General features: G+C 38.1%; 1 protein-coding gene across 1 annotated transcript in view; it reads right to left on the bottom strand.

Moving 5' to 3' along the window:
- Nucleotides 1-567: 567 nt before the first annotated feature.
- The window catches only part of TEK (TEK receptor tyrosine kinase), a 42,720-nt gene continuing 32,644 nt past the window's right edge, over nucleotides 568-10,643 (bottom strand). The window contains exons 14-23 of the mRNA XM_063319782.1: nucleotides 10,149-10,306; nucleotides 8,717-8,927; nucleotides 7,634-7,744; nucleotides 7,097-7,287; nucleotides 6,573-6,686; nucleotides 5,638-5,708; nucleotides 5,010-5,050; nucleotides 3,966-4,062; nucleotides 3,397-3,496; nucleotides 568-3,285 (exon numbers count right to left, since the gene is read on the bottom strand). Of these exons, the coding sequence (XP_063175852.1) occupies nucleotides 3,211-3,285; nucleotides 3,397-3,496; nucleotides 3,966-4,062; nucleotides 5,010-5,050; nucleotides 5,638-5,708; nucleotides 6,573-6,686; nucleotides 7,097-7,287; nucleotides 7,634-7,744; nucleotides 8,717-8,927; nucleotides 10,149-10,306 (1,169 nt within the window). The 3' untranslated portion in view covers nucleotides 568-3,210. The remainder of the gene's footprint in view (nucleotides 3,286-3,396; nucleotides 3,497-3,965; nucleotides 4,063-5,009; nucleotides 5,051-5,637; nucleotides 5,709-6,572; nucleotides 6,687-7,096; nucleotides 7,288-7,633; nucleotides 7,745-8,716; nucleotides 8,928-10,148; nucleotides 10,307-10,643) is intronic.

Genomic DNA, 10,643 nt, shown 5'->3' with positions numbered 1-10,643 from the left:
AGTAAACCCATATGTTTTTTTCTCTTCTGTTAACGGAGTATTATCTCTGTAATCATTCTTACTACTCTGTGTAGCTCAAAACTGTCATTTGCAGTAAGTGAAGGTACTGATTGTTTAAAGTTCTGGATGTAACTTTTGATTTCACCTTCTTCAGCCTCTGTGAAATAAAACTGAAGTTTCTGCTGCCTGATTAAAGTTTAAGATTTTTGTTTTCTTTTCCCTTTCCCTTCCTCCTTCTCTCTCTCTGAAAGCTGATGGAGAGATAGAAAACAAACTTAGTCATGTTTCTGGAGAAGAATCAGCTGGTCTCTTTTAAATAAACTGAGCTTGTAGGAAGCCATTCAAGTGTAAAAGCAATATGCTTTGACTTAAAGGTTCCCTAAAAGTAGAGCATTTCAGGAAGTAAGTATGTTTATCATTTCATCTAACATTGGACTATACTCCCAGATATAATTACCTGTCTCCTGCTTAAGATAGGATTCAGCTTCTCCTGTCTTCAGAGGAGGGTTTTAAAGTCTGCCACTTATTTTTGTGTGAAGGAAGCAGAAGGAAATGAAAATGTAAGAATGGATGACTTTTTTTTTTTTTTTTACAACACATCTTGCAGAGTTCACAGAACCACAGTACAGCTGTGATTGAAAGGCATCTGGGGAGATCATCTAGTCTAGTCCTCTGCAGTGCCCTGTCATGTTTTGAGTATCTCTAATGCTGGAGACTCAATAACCTTTCTGGGACATCTTTCCCATAGCCTGACCACCCTCAATGGAATTTCCTAGTTTTCTGTTTATGTCTGTTGTTTCTCATCCTGTCACTGGATACTGCTGAGCAAAGGCTACTTCCATCTGCCTTACTTTCTTCCATCTGGTATTTATATGTTTTGATGAGATGTATGTAATAGTCAACATTTTGTCTTTTAGCTTCAGAAAATGCCTGACCATTATATTTTGGGTAGAGGGAGGGGCTGTGTTTGACTTTATAGTTGTGTCAGGCACAGTCTGTCCACAGAGAAGTAAGAATTAAATACCCCATCATTTAAGACCAGATGGGTGCTTCCTTTTGGGTTACTGAGGAGCAGGAGAATTGCAGCCCTTGAGTGGATTAGCTGAATTCAGACATCTCCAAGGGTCGTTATACCTTACTTTTCAGCTAATCTACTGAGGGCAAAGGTGCTTTTGGAATTTTTGTTACCCCTCCTCCCCTTGTATCTGGTGAATCTTGCATTTTGCTAGCCAGTGGTGTCTGTTCTCAGATAATTTCTTAGCTCTCCTGACAAGCACACTGTGTTCTTCTGTAGCTCTTGAGTTTTTCTTGGACATATCAAGGACAATTTTTTTTTTGTCTGCACTCAGACTGTTGAACAATCAATCAGAGCTGCTGCACTAAATGGAAGTTGAGGATGTTGAGGGAGAAGGCTTGGGGGAGAAGTGGTGTGGAGGCTTGCTCCTGCCTTTTTGTTCTTAAAGGCTCCACTTTCTCTAATCAGGTGTGAAATAATTTCTTTTTAAACTATAGATAACACTTGACTATAAACAGTTACCTGCCATTCTGAGTCACATACTCCTCAAAGCATGGCCAGCTCCACTTGTCTGAAACGCTTCTTTTCTTTCCCAACAAAAAAACTTGTACTGAGTATGACTGTGATAACTGTATGTGAGAGAACATGGGAAAACTAATGCTGTGATATCAACAAAGAATGTGAGGAATAGCTGATGATACTCTAAGCTTGTGCATAGATGTCAGCAGGTGTAAATAGGTGGAGGTGTATAAAGAATGTTAGGATGTGGGGTATTTGTAATAATAGAAAACTATTGGCACTGGTAATGCTCTTGAGAGCCAAGCAACAAATAGAAGACACCTGTGAAGGAGGGGCATGGGATCTGATGTATTGTCCTGTGGAAGGCAGAACATACAACCTGCTAAAGGTTATGAGGAAAACCTTTATGTGGCACCTACTGCCATAAATTGGTCTTTCCAGCACTGAATAACAGACAGTAAAATCTAGCTATTGAACCTGGGGTACCCGGTGCACATTGTAGGTATAGAAACATTTTGTCTATCTGAAACTCAGACAGAACCAGTGGATATTTTTAATAGCTGTAGTTCTGTGAGGTGTAGATTGAATAGAGGCATCTCAAGTTGTGTATTGTATATGAGGCATTTGAATTGGGTAAATCCACAGAATCCCATGTGGTTGACTTGATACCAGAAGCTCAAGCCGTTCCTGCCTCTGTTTGTCTAACCTGAGGACTAGAAGTTCTTTCTGGCAGGCCAAATGTCATCATTTTGAAGCATTTGAATACAGTATTTTTAAGACGCCATACCACACTACAGACTGCATAATGGATAAAATAAGCAAAAGTAAGTAAGCCCTGCTTGTACATAACAGGTAGTAATTTGCAATTATGCAGTGAAATTATTGAATGAAATACAAATTGAATAAGCCTCATGTATATCCAGGCTAATCGTAAAAATGTGTTTTACAATACGTAGTATGTTCCTCAATCCTATGCTTCAGGATAATTGCTGTACGGCTGCCTCTGATAGCATTAAACGCTTCAAAATATATGCATATTTTGCACATAGGCACACACTGACTGTTAAACTGGACAATGAAATAGCAATAGCATGCCTTGTATCTCACAAGTCTCAATAGAATTTTTGAACAGATTATTTCTACTAGCTCACTTTTACATTCAAGCAGGAGTCTTACTTAATAATTAATTATCCTTGGTCAGCCTACTGAATTGACGTTTGTGTGTAACTCCCATTGTCACATTGAGCTTAGCTTTTTTTTTTTTTTTAAATCTTAATGAAATGTCTATGAAATACTGCTATAAGACACTGATTTTCTACCAGTAGCTCTTGGAAAGTATCAAAAATATCTAAGATGGCAATACCTAATACATTACAGTAATTATATGTATACACTATATCTACATGGCTAGGAAAATAGAAAACCCTGCATATGAAACAAAAAAATTCATTACTTCAGTCTATTCCCACTCTGAACAGTATATACACTTCTACAGGCTGTGGGGGCAGAGGTTACTGTGTGATATACACATACATATCTGTAGTAAAACAGTATTACTGTATTATATACAGTTAGAGCTATACACAGTTCTACACAGCAGATCACATTTTGGGCTCCAGCAGATTGAGTTTTGGTTTTCTTCAATACATCATTGACGAATGAATGTTTCTCCTGTCTTAAGCAGCTTCTTCAGCGGAGCAATCAATGCCTGCGTAAGTAAACTTCTCATATAGGGTGGTATTCACATAGGTCTGGGAAGGAAACAAGCAGAAAGAGCGTGATGCAATGTGTGTTAACTCGAGAATCCTAAACCATACTGAAATTATTCATGGCCGATATATTTTCTAGGGATTCATTTTTACCTTCCTTTCTTCTAACATCCTGTTCAGTGACACCAGTATCTGGGCAAATGATGGTCTTTCGTATGGTTTCTCTCTCCAGCACTGTCTCATTAGGTCGTACCTTTAAAAATCAAACACCAACATTTGATAGTTTAGATACACAGGTTAAAGCTACAAATTCATGTTTATTGGAAGATGTTGCACATTCTATTTTTCAAAGGAAAATGGATTTTTACACAACTAGACTTAACATTTTCCACAGCTGATTGCTGTCTGAAAAGAATTTTCTTTCCTCTGGAATAATCAAACAACTTTCTTTGACCTAAAGCCCATCCATATTTTTTTTTAAAGAACAGGGTATCTGGCAGAAGCAGAGAGCCTGGGAAAGAGTTCATGGCAAATAACAGTGCATGCTGGGTACAAAAGGACCTAAGTATTTCCAATGATGCACCCTCTAACATTTTTTTTTAAATGTAGTTTTTATGTTTTCCTGAAAAAAATCGTTGTTTTATTAGTTTCTTGTAGAAGTCATATATATCCTATAGCAGATGTTATTCTATTTCACTTTGTTCGCTGAGGCAGTTACTTACACTTCATCATCACAGTTGAGAGGCTTTTCCAGTCTGTACCCTTGAGGCAGTTTTTCGTAGAGTTCTGCACACGTCATTCCACAATACGGTGTTCCACCTAAAACAGAGTTTATCCATTGTCGTAAACACATGGTCTTTTTAGTAAAAGAAAGCTTAATTTCATAGCAGAAATGAAAAAGAATGACTGACTCAGTAGCAGGTGAATTAGTCCAACGTTAGGGAATATTTTGCAGCTACATTTTTTTTGTTAATGTTTTCATACTGTGCTTAACGCCCAGTATTGAAGAGGAAAATAAAAGCGAGTATAAACTTTTATTGTGTGTGGGCCTGGCCTGAATTTCTCTACAACTCTAAGGGCCTGCTCTAGATTGCATTTGAACTGGTTTTGTAATATGGTGATGGCAATAGGCAAGTCATTCCTTCATTAGCATGGTATTAAGATCCAATATGGACTCATGGAGCTATTATTGTCAAGCTGTTTGTGCCCCTTTTTTACAGATGTTTAGTTGCTTAGACTCTTCAATTTCCACACCGCAATGTGTTAGTTTCCCATCCATATCTAGCGCAAACCCATTTAGTAAGGAAAGGTGGGACAAGGTAGATTAGTCCAGAAGACAATGTGCACCTTAGTCAGTGTGTGCATCTCTTGGCCAGCACACTCTAAGGCAAATCATAAAGGCCATGTCACACAGTGACTTTAAATGGTCAAGGCTGTACCTCATACATCATCAATAGAGGTGCAGAAACGACCTTTAAATTTTATTTGAAGATTAATGTTCAAAAATTTTCTTTGAGAATACTCGGAGTAGATGTTTGCCCCCTTCCCTCCAAGACATTAAAATATAAGTCTTGATCATTAAAATATAAGTCTTAAAATAGGAGTCTTCAATTTCCAAGCATACCGAAACTAAATAAAATATAGTAGAATGAAACAGAAAAAAATTAAAGTATGTGGCAAAGGAATACATTTTTAACAGACTAAGTAAACAGAGCTGGCTTGGCTCAGATTGGTTTATTTGTGCAGTACAAAATTCAGATACTTACCTAAACTAACAATTTCCCATAACAGGACACCGTATGACCATCTGCAACAGAGGGATATTATGGAGTGCAACAAGAATGCAAAATGACTTCACATTTTAAAAAGGTAGCTTTTCTAGTATTCAGATAACACAGAGAAGTGCGGTTCATCCTTTTTTTATCATTTTTTTTAATAATGATAGAGTTTGTAGAATCAGAAAGCAAGAGTGAGATCTTTAGCACAATTAATTCACTATGAGTCCATCAACCACAGTCCTTTACTAGACCATGACCTCTCAGCAAATCGTGTTATTACAGAACTGCTTTGCCAACTATTACTTCCAGTTTCCTGACTAAAATACCGAGTTTCTCTGGATTTCCCAAGGATTCATCAGGTTTCTGATTTCAAATGAGAAGTATAGCTAAAGTAGTGGCCCCAATCCAATTAGCTGTCTGATTGTGAACACAGAACGTTTTCAGATGCTGCTGATGAAATAGAAGTACCTTTTTTGTGTTGTGGGTTTTATTTTTGCTTCCATTGCTCACTCATGCTGGCACAGCTACTGAGTCTTTTGAGTTATCCTGGCTGTCAAACTTTCCTTGATATTGAAAAGTATTTCTTTATCAAAAGACCACTTGAAAACATACTTACACATCACTGTTTGTGGTATAAACACTGTAGTTCAAAGATTCAATTGCCATCCATCGCACTGGAAGCCGTCCCTAGAAATTATTTCAGGAAAGTGCATTTGTTGGTGGTTGGAAAAGCAATATTGCAATTTATACCCCAACAATTATTCTGCGTGTTACCTTAATGAAAGCAGACTTTATGCAAGTAAATTTATCAAATAAATAAACTTATTTCTTGAAGTTGTGCATTTACTTCCTAAAGGGACAGTTCACACTAAAGCTAGTAGAAAATTTATCCAACCAGCACCAAGAGGAAGTGGGAGTAATTCCTGAGAGATCTTATGATGCCTCTAACCAATCCTGTTCCCTTGGCCACCTGGTGTTACTCCTGGTGTATGATTACATGATGCTTATTACACGTCTTCCTCTTTCACATCTTCCAAAGCATTAGCTCTGGACACCTGTTTTTTCAGCTCACAGGTCCTGAAATGCTTCTGGTTACCATTTTGCTAATTGTGGCCTCGTTCAATAAAATCAGACCAGCTTTCCTCAGCTGGACAAGTTCTGGTACAAAAATACTGTTTTCATAGCTGTGCAGATCCACCCACATGCACACGTCCTCTTCATATGTCAAATGTATATTATATTGGTTTTATGATACATTCTTACTAAATTTCATAACTGGCTGCAAAATTGGGTTTTTTACTGCCTTGCATATTCATATAAATAATTTTTAATTACATTGTATATTATATTATAACATGGTATAGAATTGACTTACAAGTAATATATGTTTATTAATATATACAATATAAATGTTTATATGTTTATATATAACTTTTAAATAATCAGTTCCGTAGTACCCATGAGTATGCTTTTTTGTTCAGGTGAAAACACAAAGAAACAAGAAAACAAAAAAGAGGAAAACAGACTATATCAGTTTCCTTTGATCCTTACCATGGTCTTCTTAACATAAACTTCTTGACCTCTTGATAAGCCAAAGTCAGCTATTTTTGCAACATAATTTTCTCCAACCAAGATGTTTCTTGCTGCCAAATCTCGATGAATAAACTAAGGTTAGAAAAAAAAAAAACAACAAAACATACCAAACCAAACAAATGAAATCAGAACAGTAACAGTATGAATGAGCTTTTCATGTATTATTTTAGTGTTATATTGAAAATTGCAAACATTCAGAAAAAGAACAAAACCCAAGACGAACAGCCTGGTATGTCACGACCAAGAATGTTTTAAACTTTATCTGAAGATGAAAGTTACTGCATTGTTTGTAAATTTTAATGCCTCTTCTTTGATTCCCCATGACACTGAATTTGATAGGGCTAAGTGAACACAACAAAATAAAACTCATCAGTGGGTTCTACTGAAGACATAATTAAAACTGTATTTTGATTTAATTAAAAGGCATAATCCCTGAGAAATGAATTGCTGTGCTTTCAGTGGCTAGAGAGTTGAAGACTGACCTGTTTCTGGCTCAAGTAGTCCATCCCTCTAGCAACGTCTGCTGCAAAATGCAGAAGCTGCTGAGAGGAAAGTGTAGATGCAGTGCTGTTGGCAATAGCAAATGCTGGGTCTGTCTCTAGCACTCTGCTTTTCCGAAGGAAGTCCAGCAAATTTCCATGGGGGGCATATTCGATAGCAAGATAAAGATATCCTAATGAAACATCAGATAGTGAGCACATCAGAAAGTAAAAGGTGGTCAGTAATAGTATTTGGACACTTACACTCCTTTGTGTGAAAAAGAAATAAACATAAAGCAGACTGGAGGGGAAATATCAAACAGCGTAATTCCTAGGTGCAGAGGAGAATTTAGAGCTATTAAAGAACATCATTTCTGAAGGATTAATGTGGGCTTGTAGGTCTAAAATCAAGTTTATTTGGCTTTTTAACAAATGTTACAGAAAGACCTGCTTATGAGCTAGTGTTTCTATGAGCTGTACTGTGGGTTTGTTTTTTTTAAAATTAATTTTTTAAAGTATACATATTCAAGAGTATCTTACCCCGATGTTCACATGCTCCCAAGAGATTTATTATGTTGGGGTGATGACCAAGTTTACAAAGAACTTCAAGTTCTCCAGCAAAGTCTCTGTGATCATCTTTTGAGGCATACTCTGAAAATCAAATAAGCATGCATTTGTATATTGTTGATAATCATGAGGACCCTGGGGTGCTTGGGACACTACTGCTTCAGCCTCAATAAAGAGAGAAAAGCTCTAAAATACATGAATATGTACTGAAAAAAAAGTAGGACTTTTCAATCCAAGAAAAAAGAGAACTTAATGTCTGCAGCAGTCGCCTGCAGAGGAAGAATCTTAATGTAACTGTGTCACTTCCCTTACGGAGAATGTAAAATGTCATAGCAGACCATAAGAAAACTAGCTGCCTAAAAATCCTTCCCGGTGTGTGCTGTTGATTATTTCTACCTGCAAGCAGACCTTGGCTCTTTTTCAAATGATCGTCATCCTTAAGAGGAGTGTCTCCCAATTTGCCTAGGTAATGATCTAATGAATTTCAAGAAAATACGTACATTCTTGCAGTATTGCAGTTCTCTCTGAAACGTGGCAGTCATATCCAATGAGAACAAAGAAAATGAGTGATCCTCATAGCATGTGTACATATATATTTGTGTATATATATATATGTACATCTACACACACACATATATGTATGTATGTCGATGCATGGATACAGTTGTGTCCGAATGGCTAAGGTAAAGCAGAATGAGTAAATGCTGTGCCCCAAGGCAAGCTCTGTGTCCCTCACTCTACTAAAGGCATCTTTTAGCAGCTCCCACTTTGCAGGTGAACTCACACATGAAGTTCATACTGACCTATGAATTGAAAAATGCATAATAGTTAATTATGTTAACAGAGAGAAATATAAACCAACTTGACCATGCAGAAAGACGGTCTTTGCCAGGGCACAAATCTTTTCCTAGTGACAGCTGATACAATTTCGCTAACAACTGGGAATATTTATTTTAGCTTTAGGAGAGGGCTACTAAGCATTTTGTATGATAGGGAAACACTTGGAACAAACAACCAAGAAAAGTCTTTAGTCTCAGAGTCTCTGATCTTTGCTACCTTTCATCCTTTTAATCGCAGCGTCCATGCGTAAGCCATCCTTCTTAATGCGTGCTTTCAGGACTTGCCCAAAGTTACCTTCCCCAATCACATCTTGAAATTTTATGTCATTCCACTCAAGAACTGGATAAATAGTGGGATCTGGGCTGTTTTTGGCTTTCCTGCTCAGGGTGAGAGTACCTGAGTTAAACTGTACAGCTGGCTCTTCCCTCTGTAACAAAGGTAAGCAAATGACATGAACAGTGATTTCTACTTTACTGAGAAATGCCCTTGATTACACTCCCTGAACACACATGTGCTCACACATGAACACACACACGGAGCCTGATCCATCTCTTGCTTATGCAAGAGCAAGTACAGTAGACAATTACACCTGCTTTAGACACTAACTGCATCAAGCACTTCTGCCCAAATCCACAAAATTAATCAGGCTCCTAATTTCTGCATAAGTACCTTTGTAAACCTGAAGAGTTTTATAATCATCTTGAAGATGAAGGAGCTGGGCAAAAATTGTTTGGTAAAACTGATCTCAAAACTAGTTTTAAGTCTCAGATTTGACATTTTTCTTGCATCAGGGTTGACTAAATCGTGTGCTGATCAGGCACAGTAGGAAGACTGAGGAAAAAAGAAGCAAAAAAACAAAAGAGAGTGGAAATGACCTTCCTCCATACTTGAGGAGACATATCTCTACTTCAGTTACACGTTCCCACGAAATACTTCTGTGGGAAAAGTTTCGGCACAGGGAGCAGGAGCTCTACTCTGTGGCCTGGAGACTGACCATCTTTTTGGATGAGCCCCTGGCCCCCTGTTTATGAAACAGCCTGTGCAGATCCATATGGAGGAGCTCTTTCTGCCTCACAAGTTCCCCTCTGAAGTGAGAAAATAGCACCAGGAAGCAGAGTGATAAAGAGACTATAGCAGGATACAAATATATGTGCACATATGTAGAGCGCACGATATCTCTACAAGATGTCACAAGCTTCAGCAATTTCCTCACAGCCAGAGCTGTGATGTTGTTGTTGACTGATCCCTGGTGTGCTGTCCCCAGGTTGAAAAGCCATGGTGGAGCTGTCGCTGATACTCAAAAGCAACATTAAAAAATGTAATTTTCAAAATCAAGAACTTCATAGAGGGAGAACAGGCCATTCTGTCTGGCTCAGTATTTGTCATACATAGGTACAACAAGACAGAAGAGGGAGAAGGATTAAAGGTGTGCATCTTTTTTCAAGTCAGGTTGTCTACCTCATACTCTAAAACTGTGGTTGCTTCAGCTACAGGGCCACTAGCAGAGAAGCTTTACAACAACAGTACTAATTGCACACGTGAAGAAAAGACAGTATTTGGGAAGGCTGGGGAAAAGGAACTGGAAAAAACAGGAAAGTATGGGCCCCAAATTAATAACCAGACTGACATAGGAAAGCTGGAAACCCACCACCACATTTTGGAAAGCCTGAGCCATTCGACGCTGGAAGTTGGCTCTCTTTAACTGCAGCATGATGAGAAAGGCCAGGAGAATTGTTACACAGGTCATCCCTGCAGAGCCAAGGATAGCAATAAGCAGCATTTTGCCTCCTTTTGATTCGTATGGAGCTGTTGAGGAATCACAGAAAGAGTTCACCCTTACTTCCAGCTAATTCTGAAAAAGTCACAAACAATGTACAGCTAAATACTCCCATCTTGCAAACCGTATAAAGACACAGAGATACATCCCTTTGTTTTCCAAAAATGCCACAGACATTGGATGCTCTGATTTCCAGAAGTATGAGAACCTGAAGGTCACACTGAATTCAGGCACAGCAGAGCTAAGGTCACTTTCAGTGACCTAACAGTCCTATTACATGCAGGTCATTTAATTTATGAGCTGTTAAATTATGAGCTGGATACACACAAACGTTGCACGTTGTCACTTCGCCAATGCCATGCAGTG

The sequence above is a fragment of the Chroicocephalus ridibundus genome, chromosome Z (genome assembly GCF_963924245.1).
Source record: "Chroicocephalus ridibundus chromosome Z, bChrRid1.1, whole genome shotgun sequence".
Taxonomy (NCBI): domain Eukaryota; kingdom Metazoa; phylum Chordata; class Aves; order Charadriiformes; family Laridae; genus Chroicocephalus; species Chroicocephalus ridibundus.
Note: the sequence above shows the minus strand (reverse complement) of the source record. Positions and strands in the feature narration are given on the sequence as shown.